Source organism: Vespa crabro, chromosome 22 (genome assembly GCF_910589235.1).
Source record: "Vespa crabro chromosome 22, iyVesCrab1.2, whole genome shotgun sequence".
NCBI classification, from domain to species: domain Eukaryota; kingdom Metazoa; phylum Arthropoda; class Insecta; order Hymenoptera; family Vespidae; genus Vespa; species Vespa crabro.
Window position 1 is genome coordinate 4117597 of NC_060976.1, and position 24071 is coordinate 4141667.

At 40.0% G+C, this 24071-nt stretch overlaps 5 protein-coding genes across 23 annotated transcripts in view; 2 read left to right on the top strand and 3 right to left on the bottom strand.

The window, feature by feature from the left end:
* Nucleotides 1–8881, top strand: part of LOC124431774 (proton channel OtopLc-like) — a 29391-nt gene extending 20510 nt beyond the window's left edge. The window contains exons 1-12 of one of the 12 annotated variants that reach the window (XM_046980039.1): nt 1044–1061; nt 2390–2623; nt 4380–4627; nt 4704–4868; nt 5143–5381; nt 5466–5641; nt 5902–6063; nt 6200–6466; nt 7537–7787; nt 7865–7998; nt 8095–8330; nt 8475–8881. In XM_046980039.1, the coding sequence (XP_046835995.1) occupies nt 4611–4627; nt 4704–4868; nt 5143–5381; nt 5466–5641; nt 5902–6063; nt 6200–6466; nt 7537–7787; nt 7865–7998; nt 8095–8330; nt 8475–8771 (1944 nt within the window). In that variant the 5' untranslated portion in view covers nt 1044–1061; nt 2390–2623; nt 4380–4610 and the 3' untranslated portion in view covers nt 8772–8881. Of the gene's footprint in view, nt 1–1043; nt 1062–1754; nt 2624–3177; nt 3208–3268; nt 4628–4703; nt 4869–5142; nt 5382–5465; nt 5642–5901; nt 6064–6199; nt 6467–7536; nt 7788–7864; nt 7999–8094; nt 8331–8474 lie in introns of those variants that run through there. The other 11 variants (XM_046980038.1, XM_046980037.1, XM_046980041.1 and 8 more) reach the window with 11 other exon arrangements.
* Nucleotides 8882–12830: 3949 nt separating this feature from the next.
* On the bottom strand, nt 12831–14537 carry LOC124431779 (RING-box protein 1A). 2 transcript variants are annotated; one of them, XM_046980056.1, is made up of 6 exons: nt 14398–14537; nt 13928–14103; nt 13770–13797; nt 13524–13645; nt 13277–13362; nt 12831–13120 (listed from the first exon to the last, which is right to left on the bottom strand). In XM_046980056.1, the coding sequence occupies exons 2-6, from the start codon at nt 14018–14020 to the stop codon at nt 13108–13110; spliced, it is 342 nt and encodes a 113-aa protein (XP_046836012.1). In that variant the 5' UTR covers nt 14021–14103; nt 14398–14537; the 3' UTR covers nt 12831–13107. The 2 variants fall into 2 exon arrangements, with proteins under 2 accessions (XP_046836012.1, XP_046836013.1); XM_046980057.1 differs by lacking the exon at nt 14398–14537 and having other exon boundaries at nt 13712–13797; nt 13928–14067.
* Nucleotides 14415–15450, top strand: LOC124431778 (vacuolar-sorting protein SNF8). Its single transcript, XM_046980055.1, has 2 exons — nt 14415–15194; nt 15287–15450. Exon 1 carries the CDS (start codon nt 14415–14417, stop codon nt 15168–15170), a length of 756 nt encoding a protein of 251 aa, XP_046836011.1. The 3' UTR covers nt 15171–15194; nt 15287–15450.
* LOC124431773 (sodium channel and clathrin linker 1-like) lies at nt 15214–18270 on the bottom strand. Of its 5 annotated transcripts, none has more exons than XR_006944096.1 (7): nt 17780–18269; nt 17587–17665; nt 17026–17512; nt 15938–16949; nt 15729–15857; nt 15444–15615; nt 15214–15364 (listed from the first exon to the last, which is right to left on the bottom strand). XR_006944096.1 is itself a non-coding variant. In XM_046980034.1 (7 exons), exons 1-7 carry the CDS (start codon nt 17815–17817, stop codon nt 15365–15367), a joined length of 1758 nt encoding a protein of 585 aa, XP_046835990.1. In that variant the 5' UTR covers nt 17818–18269; the 3' UTR covers nt 15214–15364. The 5 variants fall into 5 exon arrangements, 4 of the variants coding, with proteins under 4 accessions (XP_046835990.1, XP_046835988.1, XP_046835987.1 ...); XM_046980034.1 differs by having other exon boundaries at nt 15214–15605; nt 15938–16017; nt 16246–16949; XM_046980032.1 differs by having other exon boundaries at nt 15444–15605; nt 17780–18267.
* A 41-nt stretch (nt 18271–18311) lies between these two features.
* LOC124431776 (RIB43A-like with coiled-coils protein 2) overlaps nt 18312–24071 on the bottom strand; it is a 35991-nt gene continuing 30231 nt past the window's right edge. For 2 of the 3 annotated variants that reach the window (XM_046980051.1, XM_046980050.1), the window contains 7 exons: nt 21281–21514; nt 21069–21209; nt 20795–20958; nt 20224–20464; nt 19788–20015; nt 19505–19611; nt 18312–19442 (listed from right to left, as the gene is read on the bottom strand). In XM_046980051.1, the coding sequence (XP_046836007.1) occupies nt 19301–19442; nt 19505–19611; nt 19788–20015; nt 20224–20464; nt 20795–20958; nt 21069–21209; nt 21281–21403 (1146 nt within the window). In that variant the 5' untranslated portion in view covers nt 21404–21514 and the 3' untranslated portion in view covers nt 18312–19300. Of the gene's footprint in view, nt 19443–19504; nt 19612–19787; nt 20016–20223; nt 20465–20794; nt 20959–21068; nt 21210–21280; nt 21515–21561; nt 23897–24071 lie in introns of those variants that run through there. The other variant, XM_046980048.1, reaches the window with a different exon arrangement.

The window sequence follows — 24071 nt, forward strand, 5'->3', positions numbered from 1 at the left end:
GGGTGTCCTTTTACAAAATATCCTGCCAGTAGTAGACGTCGATGTCTTTTCATTCAAAAGCTAGGACGCGTATTTGGAATCGATCCTTTGGCAGATTTCGTCTAGAAGATTAGGTACATGCATCTGAAACGGAGCGAACGATAATACGAGTATGTACAATTTTCTTTATACCGTTACGCAACACCGTGTACGTGTTGAATGTAAAACAAGTTGTACTACAATACGTGGATGTATTACAAAGAAAGTTGTCATTCTCTATTTTTGCCGATGTCATTACGATTTGCACCACGCGAATCATGTTATATAATATAGTTTATGGATAGACGAAAAAGTAGGTACAATTTCTCGTTTGCGTATCAAGAAGGTAAAGGCTCAATATCGCGAAAGGGATGAATTATAATTACGTTAGTCGATTGAACAAAAAGTTGGTCGATAGCTTGCTCACATAGCTACGTAACCGAACAAAATCGGGTATTGTTCGAGAACTCGACGACGGCCAACCAATACCACCCTCTTCTTCCGTTCGTTCTCAGTAGTTGCTGGCATAGAACGATTACTACCACTACCACTCGTTTCGATGCTTCTCTCTCCGCTCGGAGGGCTCCTTTCTTCTCTTTTCCTCTCGTTCGTCGTCGTCGTCGTCGTCGTCGTCGACGACGACGCAACCGCGGACGGCCTCTGAAAGCGGTTCCTGATCATTCGCGCGTACTATATTATTTTTCTCTCGGTAAACTAGAACGGCGTATAGCAGGTAGCGTTATCAAACCAAGCATTGTCTAACTTTAATTGAAAATATTGGAATAAATTTTCCAATAGATGCCGCCAATGAAACTGTCGGCAGGCCGTGTGGCCGCTTTCTCTTTTCTCTCTCTCTCTCTCTCTCTCTCTCTCTCTCTCTCTCTCTCTCTCTCTGTCTCTGCCTCTGTATCGCGGAGCCTGGTGGCCAGTGATGGTTGCGTTGACCACGATGTACAGATGAAAGAGAAAAAGAACGAGAGAAAGAGAGAGAGAGAGAGAGAGAGAGAGATAGAGAGAGCAGGGACGTTGGTGAGAAAGGACAGGTAAATAGCCCGTTCGCGGTTCGATTTATAACGGCGCGTATCGTTCGTGCAAAAATGACACTCGATTCTCGCAATCATTCGAGCGTTTTTGGACGATCGAAAGAGCGCCAACCAAGCGGTCGTCGGTCGATCGGTGCCAGCGCCTATTTCTCTTTCACCTTTATTTCCGCACGACACAATCACGGCACGCGTTGCATCAACAATTTCAGTGATCCGGCAAATCAAGTTCGGTCCGTTGCCTCGTATTCGAAATATGTATATTGCATCATCGTCATCGTTGTTCCGTGTAGAGAAAGAAATCGGAGTCGTCGAAACATTCTCTAATCTTTTTCTTTTTTTTTCTTTTTTATCCATATAAGCAAATACATCTGTAGAAAAAATCGATGCACAATGGAGTTTCACCCTCCATTTCATTTATTATACCACTTGTGTCATCCCTTTGATCTTATTCAACGACAAATATTAATTCGTATCAATAATGTTTGTATGATCAAAAATGTGAAAAGCTACTGACCGGTCTATCTAAAAGCAACCATGTAATAATGATAATTGCATGGAATGGATATTCAATATTTATCTAAATCGAGAATTACTTTTCGTTTAACGTACAGACAAGCAGACTATTTGTAAACTTTATTATTTACAAATAATCATAGCAACGAGAAAATTGACACCATTGGCTTTTCGCATCTTCGATACGTGTGTAAACATGTTATTAGCACAGAGTGATATATTTTTATACATGTGTCCGTACTAAAGAAAATTTGGCCGAATGAAGGGAAAATCTCTATTATACGCTATATGCTATTTATTTTTCGCGAATGATAACAAAATAAGAAGATCATTTTCGGCGATATACAGAAAGAGCTAACTAGCTTCGGGCTATGTTTTGAATCCCCGATCAGCATGTAAGCTCTGTCCGGTGCGAATAGGCTCGTACCTCCGCGATTATAACAATTAACGGAGGACAAATGGATTTCGTATGCGCGCGGGCGCGCCCTCTTTCCCGGTTCTTGCGACAGGCGGTAATGACGCTAACGAATCATCGTAATAGCGACATTTCGAGTCGTCACGATCGACTCTATCTCTCCTCTCTCTCTCCTTTCCCCTCTTTTCCCAATATAGGACCTGCACTCTCTCTCTCTCTCTCTCTCTCTCTCTCGCTCTCTCTTTCGACCGCTTATCGAAGTCGATCATTCAATTTCGCGCTGCAAATTGTCCTTGCCGGAAACTCATATCCGGGCACTTCCGGTTCTCCCTCTTCCATCGCTTTGGTCCCCACCCCAGGAAAGAGCTCTCTCTCTCTCTCTCTCTCTCTCTCTTTCAAGGACGACGAGGAGTCCCAGAAACAGGGAACCACCGCCGCCGCCGCTGTCGCCGCCACCGCCGCCATCGCAGTCGAACCCGATGGAGGATGGCTCTTCTAGCTGAGCAACGCGGATGAGCGACGAACTCCTTTCCGGTTGCTCCCTCCCCAATCCCCTTCTCCTCATCCTCGTCCTCCTCTTCAGAATCCATTTCGCTCCATAGAACATCATCGAGGAACCGAGTTTCACCTGAACGTAAGTCGGCCTCTCAACGTTCTTTCTTTCGTCGTTTTTCCATTGAAAATAATGAAACAGTCGTTAACTCTCCGTCCATCTAACATTATGAGATTCTCGAACACGTCGGTGGCTTAAATTGATTAGTTTCTCTCGACGAACTTTTTATTTTTGGCGCGACGATGTTTGACCGTATGTAATTTCGAGTTAAACGATAGTAGAAGGAGAGGTGAGCAAAGGAAGAAAGTCAATCATCGAGGGATCGGAACGAAATTCGCGTTCTTCCGAATAAACGAAATGTATGCCTGTATTACGTACGACGATGTACGAACTGAGGAACGGACGATAATCGAGCCTTGGCTCGTTAACAAGTATCGGCAATGCTTACAATTAGTATCGTTTAGCGGGAACAATCTAAATTTTCGAATCGTTTCGGCAAATATGTATATTCCGGGCAGTCTCGCGAGCAAAGCATGATGCAGACGTCATTATCGGTTTACGGTCCACATCCAACACTCGCCCGTTTTTACTCGTTACCCTTTAAGAGATTGCCCTATATAAAGTCTGCTTAAAAAAAGTCTGATATAATTATGCGAAATTCACTGGTACGATCTTATAAAAATCTATGCGATATCATTGAAAATTCAGCGTTCCTCTTGCCGATTGTCACTCGACTTTATCGAAAATCGAGGAAATCTCAAGGAATTTCGTAAGGAACGATACTTTTTACTCTTCCGTAACTCTCGACTTGAGAAAGACAAATCATATTCGCTTTTGTGATCTACCTCTTTATGGGAAAAAGTCGATCGTATTTATGTGTATTGTAACAGAGAGAATAACTCGTACTATTTAGCTTAAGAGCAACGATTTTCACGTTTCATTCGGCGCACAAATTAAAAGGATGCCGCCATTATCGATAACTCATTAGGACGATACTCGCTCGACCGAATGAAATTTATAATTTCGAGAAACGACCGAAACGTTACACGCGTTTGTCCAATCGAGAATTATCGATTATCTCTGCTTCTGCTAAATATTCCGGTAAAACGAATGCGTTTAAAATATATGTATATCGCTTCATTCTTCGTTTTACAAAGTGCTAATAAAACGTGCAAGTAAAACGAAACTCCATTCGCCGGTCGAAGGAATCATCGGTGCGAGTACGATCGAAACGGTCAAAGAAGAAGTAAGACTCGTCCTCTGGCTTTTTATTTCATTCGTATTTCTTTCATTACTCCTTCCGAATAAGATCCTTCGATTTTTTCCAAAGATAACGAGTAAGCAAAGTTATAACGTCGGAATAGAAACGGTTTCCTTAATTTTCGCAAAGAGAATTGTGCGCGATCGTGCTTTCCACAGCAGAAACAAACTAGGCTACGCGTCTATAATGCGCGTTTCATTTCGCTCCGTGACGCGTTTCTGATGATAACGTCACAGTTTCCAGGATCCTTTCAGAGCGATTTAAACAAAAGTTTGTCAGTTTAACGCCGACACAATCGACTAGTTTTACACGCCGTGCAAATTATCATCGATAAACCAACCTTGTCTTGTATTTCGTTAACGTAAAGAGATATAGTTAGAAAAAAAGAAAATAACTTTTTACGTTCGCGCACACTCGATTTATATTTCGAGAGAAACGATTAAGAGCATGACTTCGAAATAGAGGACAAAAAGGACGAATAAGAGGAAAAAAGAGAAGGAGAAGAAGAAGAGAAAGTAGTTGGCCTCCCTGCTAAAAATTCAAACTCGCGAATTTACTAGAGAATAAATTTCCAAGTTTCAGTCAGAAGGCGAATCCTCTCTGGCCTCATCCAAGCACGGCCAACCTGAAAAGTTTGACGCATTGTCGGTGAATAATCGGAAGCGATTGTCGCGCCACCTTCGAATAAAGAAAAGAGAGGGCGGGGGAGGTGAGAGAGAGCGTGAAAAGGGGAGAATTTTAAACGCGTTTCTTTCCTTCTCGCATCCGTGCCTAAATATTAATCCTTAACTCATTTTATTTAAGCAAATGGCTAACGTCGCAAAGTAAGTTGCAAATTTTCATTGATGATTATTCGTTACAAGTCCTTACCTTATTACTAATACCTTGGCACTCGTAAAGTTCTGAATTTAAGGAATCAACGGGAGTTGTGTCTAACCCGATGACGATCACCACGGAACTAGAGAACAACAAGTATTTGCCTTCCTCTCATGGAAGAAACAACGGTCCTAGAAGAGAAAGCAACGGATTTAATGCCGTCATCCATCACAAACGGGGTCTCCTAGGGTAACGTTATCAAATGATCTTATTCGAATATGTACGTACAGATATCTCGCAAAGAGAATCGATCCTTCTTCGATTCGTTTCAAATTGTCTCGTCGAAACACCGCGCGAATATCGAAAAGGATTATACCTTTGAACATACATACGTAGAACGTGCATAAACCAAAGCAAGATTTACGTTATCGTACGTTTCGACAAAAAGGAAAAGAAATCGTAAGACATGCAAATGTGAAACGTGCAAACGAAAATATAAGATTTTCCATTTATCTATCGGCAGAGCGCTTATTTCTGGTATAGGCAGTAATATGTCGTTGCCTTCTTGTATGCCGCACGATCAGGATTTCATGCAAGGACACGCCCCGAGCGTAGGACTACCGATATCCCTCCGTACGAATCCAAAACACATAGATCAGTATCAGTCCGACGATGATCGTCGAAAGTTGCGAACAAATTATTTACAATTAACGCCAGTCAATACGGCTTGCGCGTCTTTGAACGCTCTCGACGTCGATAAAGGTAAATATCTTTTTTCACTTTTCCCAGAATATTCTTTACATTTTTTTCAAGGAAAAGATATGTAAACGTACTCGATTACATTAGCAAAAGCACCGATCTTGAAAGTCACGCAATCCACGACGCACGAATCAAAACATAAACATCCGAGAGAACTGGTATCCACCGTAAGCATGCTTTACGCCAAATTGTTGATAGTGATAGGATTCGCATTGCCAGTTACAGCCAGCATCAGTCATAAAGTACCGATTGCTTTGAATCAGGTACGTCGGAGCAAGCTTATCCATTTCTTTTCTATTCCTTTTCACGAATCGAATGGCAGTGGAAATTATTTGATAATGGTCGAATGAAGAAGAAAAAAGAAAAGAGAAAAAAAATTGGATAATTTGCGACGTTGAGGCTAAAAGTTAAATATTCCTTCTTTTCTCTCTCTCTCTCTCTCTCTCTCTCTCCCCTCTCTTTCTCCGTTGTACTTTTTTTAAATGCCATACATCAAAGGATACGACGGAACTCGACTTTTCAGGGGTTTTATTTATACCTCTACCTTGGAAGCGTTACTTTCGTGATCGCCATGTACGCCAGCATGCTGAAAGACAAAGCTGTAAAAAAGCTGATACTGCAAGGCAAAAGACAGGAAGAGACCTTTACCTTTGATGAAAAGGGTGCACGTGTTCACACTAGCCAGGTACAATTCCCTCTATTATTTTTTGTCATTCTTTATTAACGTACTACCACTCATTTGCTCATCGTTAGCTCGAACATATAGATTTGTAGTAACGAAAGAGAGCAAAGTAGGGGTTTCTTCTTTTTCCTTTTCTCAGGCACAACAATATGGAAGCTTTTGTTTGAGATTCGGCGCTGTAGGATTTGGTGCCGGTTCATTGGTATTTACCGGATTGCAAATTGGGGCGGAAATAGCTTCCGGGCCATTCAGGGCGATTACACCAGCCGCGAGATTACTCCTGATCACAGCTCAAATGCACTTTATATTCCTTAACAGTAAAAATCTTGAATTTGTGAGACTCGGAGCACTCGCAAAATTAGGTCTGATGCATATGATCGCGACGAATCTTTGCGAGTGGCTTCAGGTAAGTCAAAAACACCTATCTACTATTTCCTTTTTTCCCCCCTCCCCCCTATATTTTTCTATCGACGAGTAACTCGATGTTATCTTCTTTTCAAAGATCCCGATTTCAGGTGATTTACATCGTAATTATTTACAATTCACTATCTCTACTTTGAATTTCTGTTAATAGTCATTAGGGAACGTGGTACACCTTTCGTATACCTATATATCTACCTATATGCCTACACGCATAAACGATAATTTCGATATACGTTATCCGTTAAGTGTACAACATAGATGCGCATATTATCAACATATCATTACTTCCACAGCGAATAATGGAGTACTTCGTACGCCTCCTCTCAGTCCAAATCAATATGACGTAATTCGAGCGCAGTAATTCAAACTAATTTGAAAAATATTAGGTAAAATCCTTCCGATGGCTTTACCAATGCTACGTTTTAAAAATGTTACGTTTAGAAATATTTTAGGAAGATTATTGTTTTATTCCGGCCTCGATTCGGAAAAAATCGGAAATTGTGAGAAAGAATATGTAAGAACACTTTGTTCGAGAAAAGATAAAAATACGAGGCAAAGGTTCGACCAATAAATGCAAAATTCAAATTACCTTCCCATGATCGATAAGCTTTTAATACCTATGTGAATCGATTAAACGAATTTAGTATTTATCGAAATCGAACGTAATATTTATCGGTATTCAATTCGATATGAATATCGGAAACAAGTCTCATGCGTTTATAAAGCAAAGCCCGCAACCCCGATGTTTGTCGAAATCGAAGTCGGTGCTTATCGATATTGAAAATAATAATTTCGCGATAAAGCGAGATGAACTTTCGGCATTCGTGTCTACCACGAGTCACATGAATAGCAATTGATGCATACGTGTGTGTGTGTGTGTGTGTGTCGACAAAATATATACACACGTATGTCGTAAAAACGAGAAAGAAAGAAGGGCGATTCTCGCGATCAAAATTAATTCCTAATTGATTGATATAAAAGCGATTAATAAAAAGCGTCCAGATTTTGTACGATTTTCTGTATACGCTTCTTGTATGACACCTTTGGTTTCAGGCTCTCATCGAGGAAACACACAACGAGATCGATCAATTGGGCCACGCATACGAGGGCGACGAAGGAATTCTGAAATCGCTTTTAAGCGACGCAAGTCCTTTTCTCTTCCCTTGCACGATCGAGTTCAGTTTGATATGCTCGGTAATACTTTTCGAAATGTGGAAGAGAACGGACGAAAGAACCGAAACGAAGAGTGAAAATTCGGCAAGATCGATGCATAGACTTAGTATCGATTGCACCAGTGCTCATAGGTATTATTTATTAGGAATTTAAGAGAAAAATGAAACTTTAATCCGTAATTTAAACGTAACATTTCCTTTTTCTTCAGAGGCCTCTTTGGTGGAATACTTTTAGTAGCTGCTACGATTTTAAGTTTGATCATGTTTTTCGTTCTGAAAGAAGCAAAGCACAAGATGGCGATACAACAAGTTACTGCCCTAGAAGCCGCGATCTTATCCTTAGGTAATCGAGTTTAACCGATGTAACAAATTTAAATCTCTCATGGCGTTAATTTAATCGAACTTTGATATCTCGATGATTCGATATTACGTACAACAGGTGTAGCTGCTTCGATATCCGGTGCTTGGAAGATTCAAAATTTAGAGGAAAAAGTATCGTCGAAAGCGCCACGACTAGATTCGACCCTTTTGACGGCAGCTCAGGCTGGAATTTATCTGCACTGTCTTTTTGGAATAGTCGGTAGCCTCTTAACCATGGGTCCGATGTGGGTGCTGTCGTTAATTACGGATTTCTTAGCTTTGTTGCAGAGCACCTGTCAAACTTTACTCGTTAAAGTAAGTCTCTTTTCGAAGTGCTCAAAGGCTGTCGTCGATTTCATCGATTTTATCGCGAGAAAAGTCCGGAAAATTTTCTTTTGACGCTTTCTCTCTCTCTCTCTCTCTCTCTCTCTCTGATTCCACGAATGGTATCGTGTTTAGATCGCATGGAGACGGCGTTGTACCACTGGAAAGGAGAAACCGGGCAAGGAACTGATCACGTTCCTCATCGTCGTGAATATAGCTCTATGGACGGTAAATACCTTGGAGAAGTCTCGTGCAGGTGTGCGACCGGATCATCTTCGTTTGTTTGGTGTCTGGGCTTGGACCATTATTACCCATGTCTCCATGCCGCTCGCTATCTTTTATCGATTCCATTCCGCTATTTGTCTCTTCGAGGTGTGGAAGAGTTGCTACAAGTACAGACCGTACAACGAAAATGCTCGTACACTTTGTTGAAAAGATGTCGATTCTCTGTCTATAACGTAGTCGCTAGCAAATATTTTCTACTACGTATTAAATTGAAAATATCTTCGGTGTAAAAAGAAAGTATTTTCTTTTAACAGTAAGAAACCTCTACTTTCTTTCTAACCTTTCCGAATAAAATAAAAACAGGTTCGTCGATCATTCGCGATCTTAAACCGTAGCAGAGTTCGAAGCTTTTAATGTAAAATGTAAAAATATTATTGCGCGAGTTCGAGCAAACGCATTTCCATTGTGCTTTCTCTCTATCTCTCCCCCTCGCAGAACAACTTCTCGTTCCTTCCCGTGAAAAGTCAGCCATGGATGAAAGAAACGGGGCGAGCCGCAATTTCGAAGATCGCGTCCACTGAAATAGAAGAAGAGAGAAGGGAAGGAGTTTGGCCCTCTTTTGAAAAAGTCGAGACGACGAAGAAAAGTAAGAGAGTGGAAAGGCTCGATGAGAATGAGATAAAAAGAGAAGGATAGCAATGGTTCGAAATTGACGGAAGGCCGACCTTAGTAGGTTTTATCGATGTGCTCGAGAAAAAAGGGACGAAGGACGATAGCGTCGTAGGAGGTTGCGAACGATGGCGAACGTCGACATTTTGATACGGTTTACGCCGTAAACACATTTCGGTAGCAATCACGTCACGAAGGGAGCAAGTCGGTCCGAGAGCAAGAGAAGTAGCCGATGCTCGCTAACTCGGAGAGAGACGAGGAGAGAGCGAGTGTGCCCGGTGAAGAGCTCTTAGCCAACCCTTTGTGTTGCTCCTAGCACCTCTGCCTCTCTGGCCCTGAAGAGGGCGACCCGGCTTCTCTCGGCCAAAGCCCTCTGATTTACTTAGCCCATCGAGTGCTCTCGGACTCGTCCGCCCAAGAATACTGTATATGCGCTTCTACTACAAACTACGCTTCTCTGTGCCGTCGTTCTACCGTGCTACCGCTTTCGACGAATTTCGACCTTGTACGACTACGTCTTCTCGGCTACCTTATAAACTAACCTACATAAATTAACTATTTCTCTCTCTCTCTCTCTCTTTCTCTTCCTTGCACCGAGTATATATTCAGGTAGGATCTCCATTAGTACCTCCCATTAGAGATTTCCTTCTCCCTGTTGGCCTTTGGTGCCAAGATTTTATTCGGCTCAATCTATATCTAACGTTGCTCTTTCGAGCACGGTTGATTCGGATTTCGGTCGAGTCCTGGTCAAGGGTTCGTTTGAAGAAAACGAAAAGTAGCTGTCCGAGAAAAGTCGGAAATCGTTCGAATTCGTTAGTGGTCCGCTAAAGAACTCGAAAAGCGACGTGGTAGAAGGGTCGTTCGAGTGTCCTTCCCCTATATTTTTTTCTTTCTTTCTCTTTTCCACTAGCATCTAACGAGAATTTATCGTAGCTCAACTAGCGCTAAACTCCGCGAACTATCGCCATTACCGCCATCGCCACGATTGTTTTATCGCCATTCTCGCACGTGATATCTCTTCTTCGTGGTTCTTTCAAAACTTTTCATAATGTTTTCTCATTTTGATCTTCGTGAAATTCTCCCTCAAACCTCAAATGCAATGCACCGTAGTCTGGAATAAAGTCTTCGTGGAAAAAGCATTCGTAGTTCGTACGTCGTAAAAATTATTTTCTTTTTCTCCGATGCAAAGCTCCTTCGAGAAGGATTTCCTTGATTTCCCGGACGTTTTATATGTTTGACGTTGGCGAAAGCGGGTCGACAAACCGCCCGTTCGGCCGTTCACACCGAGAAATCTCACGATTTATCGGTGTACCGAGACACCCTCCCTGCCAACAACCTACGCTGATTCCAGGTGTATGGAAAAGAGAACGATGGATAAAACGACGAGGAACCGAGGAAACCCTGATATATCCGCCAAACAGCGGGATCTCGAACGCCCATCGGATTTATCGGTACTACGGATAATGGATGGTCTAGACGAGAACACTTTTTTAAATAATACGTTAAGTACTCAACCATAGACGATCAACGGGTCCGAAAATCTGAACACGTTTCCGCATTAAAACGTAAATGTCGTCGATATCGCCTTAGTTTCTTTTTAAAACTTAAACGTAGACAGGATGGAAAATAAGATTCGTAAGGAAATATACCTAATAGCCCGGAGGAGCTCCGACCTTTTTCAGTTAATGCCGATTATTAAGCGCATTCTTGACGGAACGGCAAAGTTTCAAGTGCTTCGAGCGAACGTTAAAGAGAAGCCACAGGGACTCGCGGAGGATGCTCGTCTAGTGAATAACATCGAAATGGAAAGAAGGGAGATGGTCGATCGGTCGATTCTTGAGAATGTATTTAATTCGATTGGCCTTTGCCGCCATCGGGCAAGCAGACGAGAAGGGTGGCAAGAGGACGAGGCGGGATGCCAGACCATTGTGGGGGTTGAGAGAACCTCTGTTTCCGGAGGAAATGAGGGCTTCGCTTTTCCTCTCTCTCTCCCCTATCTCGCCTCTATCGTCCCCGTTCTCCTCTTTGCCCGATAACCGAGCATCCTTTCGCGTTCGACAAGGACGACGAAAATCGTATTTATATTCCATCTCTCGAGCTCAGGTAAATATTTCCAGTGGGTACGCACCTGAGAGTGTCGCGAAACGAAATTCTCCAAGAAGGGGGAAGCTACCCTAAAAATCAACGTCGTTCCACGGGCTACCGAGCGTCTTACGAATTTATCCAAAAATCTTTTTCTTTTTTTTTTTTTTTTTTTTCTTTTTTTTTCTTTCTTTTTTATCCCCAAGGGCGTCCTATTTTCCGCCTAGTACGGTTTACGAGCTTACAAATTTTCTCCAATTATTTTACGTTCTAACGTATTTGAACGCAAAAAAGAAAAGAGGAAAGGAAAAAGAATTTTTATATTACTTAATATACCGCGAAAGGTAGTTATCGCCTTTTTAATGAGAAAAGTATATAGGTTCTGCGATTAAACGTAAAAAGAAAAGGAAAGGAAAGGAAAGGGAAGGAAAGGAAAGAGAAGAATTCTCCGTGTGCGTCGCGCATTCGTCGATACTCTTTCTCAGGGCCATCGTAAAAGTCGGTCGACGTTCGCGAATGTAATTTTCGCTATGTATGCCCGGATTAGAAGCCAGCTCGTCGAGTTCTCGTTTTGCGGCCTGATAAGTATTGCCCGATGCTTCTTCTTCAATGCGTCGCGACTGGAAAAGGTATTCGAGATGATCTTGAAGCGATCGATCGGCCTCCACATGACGTCAGGAACCGCGCCGCTCATACAAAGGCCGGCTATTCGTTATCAAGAAGAGACGTTGCCTCGTACATGCTCGAACCTCATTCAATGAAGACGTCTCTTTGGGATATAGGAAGAATATCCGTGATTGGAAATATATCGTCATAGCCGACATTAAAAACGTTAAACCTGTGATAATGTTAGATAAGCTTTATTGAACAATCGTATTTTTCCTCTACAAAAAGAGATCTACTCGCTGACGAGGATAAATGGCGAATTTGGACAATTGGACGATCGACAAATTAATTTCATTTATTACTATTAGATAGAAATTTTATTCAAGCGAACGTACTTTGAATTATCTATCATTTATGAACATTTATCAATGTCATAATAGATCAACGACAAAACTTTTTTCTTTCAAACTAACATTTAAAAACGTCGAAAGTCGAAAGAAACGTCTCGCATTGCGCCGTTCTATTTCGCTTTTCGAATAAGACAGATTGGGATTCGAGACGACAGGACGAAACTTTTGCTCGGGAGAATCTTGCGGATAATCGGATCATCCGGTAGCTTCGGTAAAAAGACTCACGAATAAAAAGGTTGCGGGTATTCGGCGCAGCCACTGCAAAGGAGTCGCTTTCATTTTGCAAATGATATAACTGAATTGGCTAATATATATATAGTAATAAATTATATATATATATATATATATATATACACACACACACACACACATATACATATATATATATATATATATCGTGTATATTCAATGATACAGTTATTACTAAGTTTTCTTTCGACGAAATACGTGACTTAGACAAGAGATATAACAAACTTTTTATATCAAGGTATAATGTAAATTCTATTTCATAGATTCTTATTTATTCCAAAGCTTACAATTATACTTTATATCATATAACATAAAATATCAAATTAAAGATCCTATTCGTATCCTCTTATTTCGACAATGCGTTATCATCAAATTTAATCATCATTACTTTTTCTCTTTCCATTGATATTACCTTTATTATATTATTACGAGAGTTGTTTTTCATATCCACGCGTCTTATATGATATCTTGTGTCGCTTTTCGAATTCCCATAAGTTATGACATTAGTCGCTGTGGTACACACCTGGTTAATGACCGTATCTGTTGAGAATAAAAAAAGAAAAAGAAGATGAAAATTTGAGAAACAATTCCCAAATACATTAAGAAAAGTAGGATCGCTTCAACAAAGACATTCAATGTGCACTTTCAAAGCTATAAGAAGCTTCCATCGTAGATATTTCACAATATAATACTTACTTTTGAAATTCCCATTCGCGATTATCAAGAGGGCAAACCTGTCGGGTCTTCAACCACCGAGAGATGCAATGGAAATGGAACGCATGCTGTGCAACAAAATGCAAAGCTATATTTATTAAGTAGATAAAACATAATGTCGTTGTAAAAACATAAATATAGATGTATCGTTCTATGGTATATTTGAATGGAAAATATATAAGAGAAATTTGTTCAAAATAATATCTATACGGAGCAATTTAAAGCTTACATTGCATACACCCCAGGCTACGGTACATTCGTCGCTGGTAGCAGAGGCTTGATTAGCCTGACATTCTATACATAAATCCATTATATGATTCCGGCAAATGGCACAATTGTCCACGACGATGTCTGGAATAGAATAATAATGTTACAATTATACGAATGTTATTAAATAAGACATCTTTCGGGACATACTTGATCGTTTACATTTGTTTTTTTGGCACTTAGCAATATTACCAGATAGAATACATACCCCAAGCCCAAAGTGCCACGGCATTCCACTGAAACAAACAAACGTGCGTTATAATGAGACGGCAAAAATGAGGTTATAAATTTGGCATCGTATATTCGTGATGAATAAAAATAGATAAATATAAAACTTATATTTTCTTTCTTCACTACGTTACGAACCTTCTTCACTTCGAAACGCTTTTTTTCTCCTTTACCGCTACTCGAAGTAGGCAAATCACTCTCTTCGTCGTCGATTTCCATTGCGGACGCCATCTTTAAATTTTGATATGTTTAGCCGAATGACATCTAGCGTTGTACTTGGGCCGTATTTAAAGCGACATGCTTGATAAGAGTGACTGAAAATTTGGAAATGCGTAAATAATATTGAGTTCTTTTGGATATTAAAAAAAAGAAAAACATGTTACGGTATACAGTATCGTCTTAATAGTATCGTACCGAATAAATGCGCTCGCACGCACCTATCATCATCGATTATAAAACGATCGTGTACGATTGATAGGTTATTTTTATCGAACAAGTAGTTTGAATTTTAAATTACTCTTTGGAACTAATTCAACGGTTATCGTAGCGTAAGCACGTACTCGATCATTCTATACACCTGTTACGAATTCAATTTAATATATTTGTACCTTCGTAAGATTGAAATATGAGGAGAAAGGCAGGCATTGGCGCAATTCACAAGCAGAAACTTGAACAAGAAAAATACAAGGATAAGGGTACAGAGATACAAGAAAATCAATTTGAGCAGATGACCAAACAAATGGAAACGTTTCGTGTTAACTTGGAGGAATTTGCAACGAAGCACAAAAACGAGATTAAAAAGAATGCTCAATTTCGCCGTCAATTCACCGAGATGTGTGCCTCCATAGGTGTAGATCCGTTAGCCTCTGGTAAAGGTTTTTGGTCGGTGTTAGGAATTGGTGACTTTTATTACGAACTAGCGGTACAGATTGTGGAAGTATGTATGGCTACCAATTACAAAAATGGTGGCCTCATATCTTTGGACGAATTAAGGACACGTTTGATACAGGCAAGAGGCCGTCGTAAAGAACATCAAGAGATAACGAATGAGGATCTCCTGGCAGCATCTAAAAAATTGAAAATTTTTGGAAATGGATTCGCGATAGTTCCAATAGGTAGAGGAAAGCATCTAGTCCAGTCTGTTCCAGGTGAATTAAGTATGGATCATACCGCTGTGCTGCAGCAAGCTAGCTTGTCTGGAAATGCGCACGTATCAAGGTCTATGCTAGAAAATGAATTAAGATGGGAAAGAGAGAGAGCTCAGAAAGCATTGGATCACATGGTGAAGGAAGGATTGGCTTGGTTGGACGAACAAGGAGAACATGAAGCCTTGTATTGGTTTCCTAGTTTGTTTACGGGCTGCATCGCGTCCAAAGAATAATATTTTTTATAGATTTTATCTCAGGTAGGAATCACATTTAAGATTTAGTTTATATTTCCTGTATGAACATGTATTTCCAAAATAGACAAATCCGCCGTATTTTGCGATATTTACAGAAGCCAAGATGACGTGATATTAATCCTACTACGAGTATGACATTATAATGTCACCTGACTTTATTTTCTTCGCTGCATCTAAAACATACAAAGATACTTAAATACACAAAGAAATTCTACATCCGCCATAGACAATAAAATAAATATTTTAACATACCTCGGAACACTTTGTACTTTATGTTTAGTAAGTTCTTGCTGACACGAAAATAATCGTTTATTCAATTCCTCGTTCTCCTTTCTTAGGGCATTTATTTTAGCTCTGTGTTCCTTAGACTTTTCTTGAAACTTCGTTGTCATTGACTTGGCTTCTTCCTTCCACCTTGAACAACCAGAAGAAAAAAAGAAAAGGAAAAAAACGTGGAAAAAGGAACAGGAAAAAAGAAGAAATAAAAAAAAAAAAAAAAAAAGAAAAGAAAAGAAAAAGAAAATACATTTCAATTACTTTCTACTAAGTTTCCGATGAACTTCCACATGATGCGATAATTCCTTCATCTTCCTATCGTATCGTTCCTGCGCTTTATTCATCTGCTCCAATAGGACCGGTCGACAACAATGTTCCTTGGTTTCTATCCTGAAAGAAATATACATTATAGTATTTGTGAAAGAATCAATGTAAATGAAACTAAAAGGGATTTATTGATCGATAATTACGTTACGGGTGAACTGGGCTTCTTCGTTTCCCTTTCCATGGTATATACTTGAGTCGCAAGTACATTCGCATATGGACCGTCCTGTGCCAAATAAGTTGCTTTTTGAAAATTGATCTCTAAATCGCGAATTTTATTTTCAAGACTATGTCTCTCGTACTCTCGCTTTTGCATTTCACGATCACAAGTCATTTGTAGGCGTTTGATTTCTGTCTGAAAATTGTCTCTATCTTCCAAAGATCTAGCCAAACGTTTCTCTAAATCATTGCACTGCTCTATTAGGTTTTTTGTTTTTTCATTAGCTTGTTTTACCTGATGCTCCATACTATCGCGATTCTCTTGTTGCATTTTTCTTAATTCATCATTAGCGGCGCTCAACTTTTCTTCTAATTCAATTACTTTAGCTTCTAAATGCCTGATCTCCGCGTCATACTTCTTCCTCTGCGTATCGTCATTGTCACGAAGTTGTCGTTCCATACAGTGTAATTTTTGTTCAAAATCCAATATTTTCGTTCTCGACTTTTGCAATACATCCTCAGAATTCTGACGTACCTTTTCAAGTTCTTCCTGAGAAACTCTATAATCTTTTTGCGCATTATCCAATAGCATCGTTCTTTGTCTTAATTCTGCTTTAAGCTCTTTGATTTCGGATATATATTTTTTCCCGCTTCTTTCATAACCATCTTTCATTTTCGTTATCTCATCTTGTAACATGACGGTATGTTCTTCAGTTATTTTAGACAATCGTACCTCGAGCCTACCTTTTTCCTCTAATACATGTGCTTCCCTTTGTAATACAAGATCCTTTTCTCTTACCGCAATTTCTACCAATTCCAAAGCCTCGGACATTTTATTTTTTGTTTCTTCATTTCTGGCTATCAAGGATGCCGTAAATTTCATAGCTTCGTTCAATTTACTCTCCAACTCTCCTTTTAAATCCATTGCCCTTTGGGTATCCGCTTTTGCAGCAGCTAATTCGGTTTTCAACGTTTCAACTATCCGCATATTGTTCCTATCTTAAAAATGAAAAAAACGCACATAATGCATTACTATAGTAATAAATCAAAAATATTATTAGATACCTCGACGTACCTTTTTCCAGAGTGTCCTTTTGATAAACCTCATGTTTCCTCGTAATATCAGCTTTTTCTTTAAGCAAGTCCTCAATTTTATCCTTGCTAGTTTCCCACAATGCTTGCTGCTTCAAAAAATTTTCCCTCGCTTGTAATAACTTGCCCTCCAATGCTTTGATAGCCTCGGAATAAGTCTCTTTGACATTATCGATATGCTCCTCGTATAACTTGGTACTTTTACCATCGGTTCTAAGACACCTTAATTCATCCTCCAGAGCAGTCACAGTTTTCAATGCTATTTGCCATAATTGAAAGACAGAATCTTTTTCCATTTGTAAAACAGCAAGGCGTTCTTGTAGATTCATTATAAGCTCCTTATTATGTATGCTCTCGCTGCTACAAGTATCTATATGAATGCGAGAGAAATGATCCTTAATCTGATCACCAGTATCTCTGCTATCATTTTGTAGAGCTTCCAGCAAAGACCTGATCTTGTTTTGTTCCGTCTACGAAAAAGTTTTCTTTCAAAACTCATAGAATATTAATTCTAAGAAAAAAGATATTTTAGCAAAACTTTTACCTTGCACATAGTTAAGTCTTTTTTAAGAGTTTCCACTACTTCATCATACTCTTGTAAAATTGTATTTTTGTCGTGGTTACTGTTTTTATGTAAATCATAAACAATGACAAATTTAGATACAGGCACACAAATCATCGGTATATATATATACATATATATATATATATATATGTCGTATAACCTCAAAACTTACCCGTCTTTCGATATATTTTCCAGTTCCGAAGCGATCATATTAACTCGTGCGATGACTTAAAAACGAACGACGTTTGCGAACGTTGTTTAATAGGAAAAGGGCATTATTTTATATCCCGTTCGCCTGTATAATTCGCCAAACAATCGGAACGAAAAGTCTATCCGAAAACGCAAACGTCTGCTTTTGTAAACACAACGGAACTTCTTTACCGACCGTACCGGCCACATCTTTTTACCCACCGTGTGCGTGCGTCTGCATACACCGACCTAGTAGACGACGGACGCACTCAAAGCCAGAGCACAGAATGTAATTCCGCAATCGATTGGGAAACGCTTCATTTCTTTAGAATAGAAGATAATAGATAGAAAATAGAAAAAGAATGGACGATTTGGATGATTAGAGAGAGAGAGAGAGAGTAAGGAAGGTACGAGTAAGTTAAGTAACGTGTCTTAAAACCTTGATATTAACCTCCATCAAATGGAAGAAATCGACCCATCAGGATATATAGGTATATAAAACGATTGCTCTATGACACATTTGTGCACATCTATATGATACATTTCTTTCTTCTTTATCATCGAAATTTTTCCTATCTTTTCCTTTTGATTTAATATCTCGCAAATGCAAATGACACGAGCCGGACAAACAATTTGTTGAATACGACTCGTTGAAAGAGATAACGCTTATGCGTCGCTAATAAGCGACGATAATATAGGAAGTAGATAAGGATAGCGTTTCTCTTCGAATTGTTCAATTGCCATCAATTATATCGCTCGAGTTTACTCACAAACATTTTAGTTCGTACTGCATTTCGCGCGAACAGACACCGGTTGTATATTGTATGTACCTTATAGGCAGGCATGTGCGCGCGCGCGCGTGTCCATTGCGACTACGTAACGCATTTATAACCGCGTGCAGCATAACGTGAATATCTTATATATATATATATATATATATATATGCCGCCGGATTATGTCACAATACTCTCGCATAACAATTTGCCATAACAAAACCCGTCCCGGTGGTACATGCATCTGTTTAAGCGAAAAATCTATCAAGTGCTTTACCAAGCATATTTGCGAATAACTTGACTTTTTTACGAAACCTCATTATCGTTAATTTCCCTCCAAGTGTGTGCGTACTTGGTTGTTCGTTAACCTGAAACTGACGGCGTAACAAAGCGTATGCATGAGTTAATAGAATCTCGTGGTAATCATATATGTGACGCAAATTTCTTCAAACAGATAGAAAACAAACATAGATAACGAAAGAGATGAAATGCGAATTCCTTTTTTTTTTTTTTTTTAAGAAGGCGCCTCGAAAGAATTCCGTAAAATAACGGGTTTGCTCCTTCTTCGAATTTATTTTATCATAAAGTTATGGATTTAATAAGATACATTCGAATGGAGAGAAATACGAGACGAGATATGTATTTAGTCGATTAAAAACGGAATGGATAATGAGGTAATGATAAAAATCATAGAATAATCAAATTCATATTCCAGGAGGGAAATAATTCATTTAACGCGTTCCCTTGTTGAACTGCAAGAAATATTCAAGGGATGGTTTGTTCTTATATACGACGCGATTCAAATACTCCTGATAAGACTTTTGTTGCTCGGCGAGCCTCAAGTTTTCCTCCGCGATCTTCTTATTGAGTTCCCTAAAAGATGTTTCGTTGATAGTAAGCAAGTCCAATAAAGGTTAAGGGAAAACATCTCTTACGTCTTCTTTCGATCGAGCTCACGTTGATAAGCCTCGGCAGTTTGAGCGTGCGCGTTCATCAGTCGGTCCCATTCCACATTTATTCGTTTCTCATCCAATTTCATTTTCTAAGAAGAAAATAACGAGTTAACGAGGGAACGACAAGGGAAGGACAAAGTAAGGAGACGATTTTATGATCCTCGACAAGGATCCTCGACGCGAGAAGGCCGAGAAAATTTATAGACGTCTATTTCTGGATATACTCGAAGGAGAGAAGAGATCATTGGGTGGCTCGTATTATTACCTGGATTTCCTCCATTTGTCGTGCTTGCTCATCTCTGAAGACCTTGAGTTGATCGGCCGTCATGCCCTTGTAACGCGATGCGAGCGGTTTCTTCGGTCCACGGTTGCTCTCCGCTTGCTCGGGGGCTTCCGTCAGGAAATCTCCGGTCACGTGATTGTAGATTTCCGCCTTCTTGTCCTCCTCGTCTTGAGCGGCTTCGCAAAGTCGTCGGTGTTCTTGCTCCTCCGCCTTGCGACCGATGGAAAGCTTTATAAATTCTAGTTTCTTCGCGAGCGTGAAATCAAGGACTCGAGGATCAAGGGAAACGTGAATATCAACGATATTTATAAACCGAATTTCGTTATAAATGAAATTATTATCCAAGAAAAAAAAAAAAGCTCTCTTTCTCGAGCGAGCAATTATTCGTTTTTCTTTAAAAGGATTAAAGAGATCTCACCATTGCCCTGTTGAAACTCGCGTTGGCCTCGGTCAACCTTCGACGACATTCTCGCTCCAACTTTTCCAACTCGACGGCACGTTTGTCCCTCGAGACAACGGCTTCCTGGTACGCTTTCTCGGCATCCTTTCGTTCCTTTTCCGCCATCTCGCGTTCCTTCCTTTGCTTCTCGACCCACCAACGCATTTCCTCTTTCTTCATTCGATCTTGTTCTCGAAAGTTGTAATCCTCGCCTTCGAATCTATACAAAAGTACGCACGCCTCTGCTTGTAATAAATTGCGAATACATTGAGCTATATGTTATGTCTATATGTTCTGCCTTTTGTTACTTGGAATAGAGTTGCAGAACGTCTAGAAAGTCTCTATGTAAAAAAGTCTATTGGAGTAAATACTTAATTCCTTATTTATTTCAGCATTTAAAATTCTTGGACGAACAGCCGAAGCCGATATGCCAAATTATAGGAAAGAGGAATATAAAGATAAGGTACGTATATGCCTATCGGTCAGTTAAACTATATTTTTTTTTTTTTTTTAATGACCAGGATAACGACGAAAAGTAATTGTAGGATACTTTTGGGCCGAGGCCAGTCCCAAACGTGGATCATCGTCACTGACTCGACAAGGTAGCGACGTCTTCAGAGCATCCGGATCGTAAAGATCGTAATCCCGACGGTCCTCGCGTCTCTGATGGAGTCGACGAAACGCTTCGATCTCTTCGTTTATTCGTCGTTTTTCCTGACGGACGCGAAGTAAAAGGTAAGAGAAAGAACGAAGCGATTCTCTTAGGAGGAAAGCTTTGTAAGAATTTCATGAGAACGTTAGATCGAACGAGGTCAACCTCTTACCTCTGCTTGTTCCTTTTCCAATTGCAAAGCTATCTTGCTGCTGCGTACAAGACTCTCGTCTAGCTGGCATTCCTTAGCGCGTTCTTCCTCGCGTTGCTGTCTCTTTTCCTCCACTTGTCGATCCAAGAATTCCTTGTCGATCTTATAAATATTTCGGGAAAAAGGAAATATTAGGAAAATTGATAAAAGATAGCTCGCGACGATTAACTCACTCCGATATTTCTGAAGCGAGGATTAAAGATACGTTTTTTTCTTTCTTCTTCTATTTGTCGTCTCCTTTCGATACTCGCCGCGATTCTTCGATCCTCCCCGGTGGTACGTGGAAATTTTAGCATCTCGATGCAAGTTCGACGACGAGCCAATTCAAGCGGTCTCTTGCTGTGCGTATGTACAGGTTATAATAAAACGTCGAACGATCGTCGAGCGCGAGCATGTTCACAGAAACCCTACGAAAAGGCGTACGGGCAATAGGGGAGAGAATAAAAGGGCGTACTTGGTTACCATGGCGAGTTTGATCACGAAACGTGATTCCGAATCGTGTCGTTCGCCTTTTTTTCTCCTTTATTTCTCTCCTTTCTTTTTTTTTTTTTTCTTTTTTTCTTTTTTTCCTTTTGACAGAAGCGAATGAAATATCTTCCATTAATTGAAATCTCATTAGATTTATTAGCGTTTAATACGAAGAGTGATCTCGATAGGCGAAGCATATATTAAATGCGTATAGAGAGAGGATTTTCGATAAATATTTCAATAAAAACATACATTACGTAGAGGGGAAAGTCGAAGGAAAATTTAGACATTTTTCTTTGATGCTCTTTCATCGGTTCCCTCAAAACAGAACGTGTTTCATTTATTATCTTGCTAATGTGGGGGCTACTTCGAGTTTAAAGCGCGTCTCAACGGGAATGGAGCTTAGCCGTACACGAGCATCGCACGCGTTCGACGCGTGTGCGTTTGCTTCGTTATCGTGTCGGTGCATCAAAGTGTAAAGCGAAGATCGTAAATGATCGCGAATACTCGCGATGTGTGATGCATAAACGAACGCGAGAAGAGAGACAAAGTAACGGATGCAAGGCACGATCGCGCGCTGTCTCCGCCGTGCTTCGCGTTTTGTAATAAGACCCAAAGAGACGATATCCTTAAATATTCTTTTCAGTCACTTTAGAAATTTTTATTTTCTAAAAAACTACTCTCCGTAGAGTAGCAATACTTTATTACGTGGCACATCCACTTCTCGTCTACGTTCTTAACAGTTGATATTTACAGAAATCAAATTTTACAACTTCCAAGATCTATTTTGATTTTAATGCCGCACGTTCGCGTTTCTTACGTAAGAACCTTATAAATCTTCTTCCGGATACGCGCAAATGAGAAAAGCTTGCCGACCGAATTGTACATCGTATGGATAAACAAGAGTCATATCTAACGTCTGCACCGATGATAACGCAATCAACTCTCTTTCTCTTCCCTTTCTCCCACTACTCATTATCATTAATTGCCCCTTTGATCGCGTAGACATTATGAAATTATAGAGAAGTAGAAGAAAGAAAAAAGAAGAGAAATGTCCCGTAGAAGTGAAAAATTTGGAAATTCTCGAAGAAGAGAGAATGACGGTTGGCATTATTTGAGACTCGAGCGGAGCGTAAAGAATAAATAAGAGTTCGTGCTTTATATATACATATATATATATATACGTATATATGTATCGTTATTCGAGCAACTCGGGATCGTATTCGGCAAGAGAATCCTTACGATTCTTGGACATAATACATGTCACTTTCTCCACGGCTTTCCATCGCGACGATGTATAATCCATTATTCTTCGTAGAATAATTCGTTTTGCTTTCGCTCGTCGTTGTACGATTCGAGTAAAATATCATAATATACATGTACTGGGTGTATAAAAATGAAGAGTCACGTTTCATCAAGTGTTTCTCTACTTTTTGATTTTCAACGCGATCAATGCGCGTTATCGTTTCTCGTTGCGATTTTCTTTTCCATATTGGCGAAATAGAAAATACGATTTGTGAGAAGCTTTCTGATAATATCAATGACACGTACAGCGATGACCTATACGCGTTATGTCATTGGAGAGGGACGAGAGATTATAGTCGAAACAACGTCGTATCGCTCCCGTCGTGGCAGTCGGGAGCGATACGAACGAAGAGGAGGACCTCTTCGATCGCACGCGAATATCCACGAGAAATTGGCACGCAAAGATAATCGCTATCTCCTCGTAATGCGAGTACGATGTTCATTACAGAAGTATATGTATTTGTTTTCGTATTTTAGCATACTCGTTATACCGTCATACGTATAAATAAATAAAGCGAGCTCGTGCAGACGATGTCCGGTCGCTCTCTTTTGACATCATTCTAGATAGCATGTCTCTCCCGAGGCATATCTAACTTCGACAGATGGAACGTAAATTAATGAGTCGGATGGTAATGAGTAAACCGGAATAATAATAATAATAACGACAACAATATATAACGATAACACGAGGGAATACGAAGGATAAGGTTGTTAAGAAGAAAAAAAAAAGAATTATAAAATCGTCCGTCCAAACGGTAATAAGATCTTCGGGCATAGTTTTTTCTTTTTTTTTTTTTATCAGGCATAAATCGATAAAATGAAGATTCGACGATTGTTACCCTACGTGCATTCGCATTAGTTTCGCTCGGATAATTTCGTTCGAAGGAACGAACGATTTTGGCGCGAGTCCAATAAATAAATAGGCGTCGTTCGATCGGCTCGAGTCTCCTCTCTCTTTCTCGAGAAAGAACTAATTCGCATAGGCAATCGTTATTGCGCGATAAAATCGCGTTGATCGGGAAAGCCGACTGCGGAGAAGTAAGGGAAGAAGCGGGAGGATTACGAGGTCGCGATCGGCGAACTTTAATCGGCGAGTTCTCGTTAATTTGCACTTCAAGTTTCCACGGCAACACGTACAACCGAGCCCAGAGAGCGCGTAAGATACGCCCGTGGCGAAGCGAGACTCTTGGG

Bases quoted from the DNA above. Each gene is read 5' to 3' on its own strand.
- LOC124431773 (XM_046980031.1), bottom strand. From the start codon at position 17,817: ATGATCGCTTCGGAACTGGAAAATATATCGAAAGACGG. The intron at 17,666-17,779 runs GTAAGTTTTGAG...ACATAAAAACAG, and splicing joins GAAAATATATCGAAAGACGG to TAACCACGACAAAAATACAA. The intron at 16,950-17,025 runs GTACGTCGAGGT...TTCATTTTTAAG, and splicing joins AAAGGACACTCTGGAAAAAG to ATAGGAACAATATGCGGATA.
- LOC124431778 (XM_046980055.1), top strand. From the start codon at position 14,415: ATGAGGAGAAAGGCAGGCATTGGCGCAATTCACAAGCAGAAACTTGAA.
- LOC124431779 (XM_046980056.1), bottom strand. From the start codon at position 14,020: ATGGCGTCCGCAATGGAAATCGACGACGAAGAGAGTGATTTGCCTACT. The intron at 13,798-13,927 runs GTTCGTAACGTA...TGTTTGTTTCAG, and splicing joins AGCGTTTCGAAGTGAAGAAG to TGGAATGCCGTGGCACTTTG. The intron at 13,646-13,769 runs GTATGTATTCTA...ATTCTATTCCAG, and splicing joins CGTGGCACTTTGGGCTTGGG to ACATCGTCGTGGACAATTGT.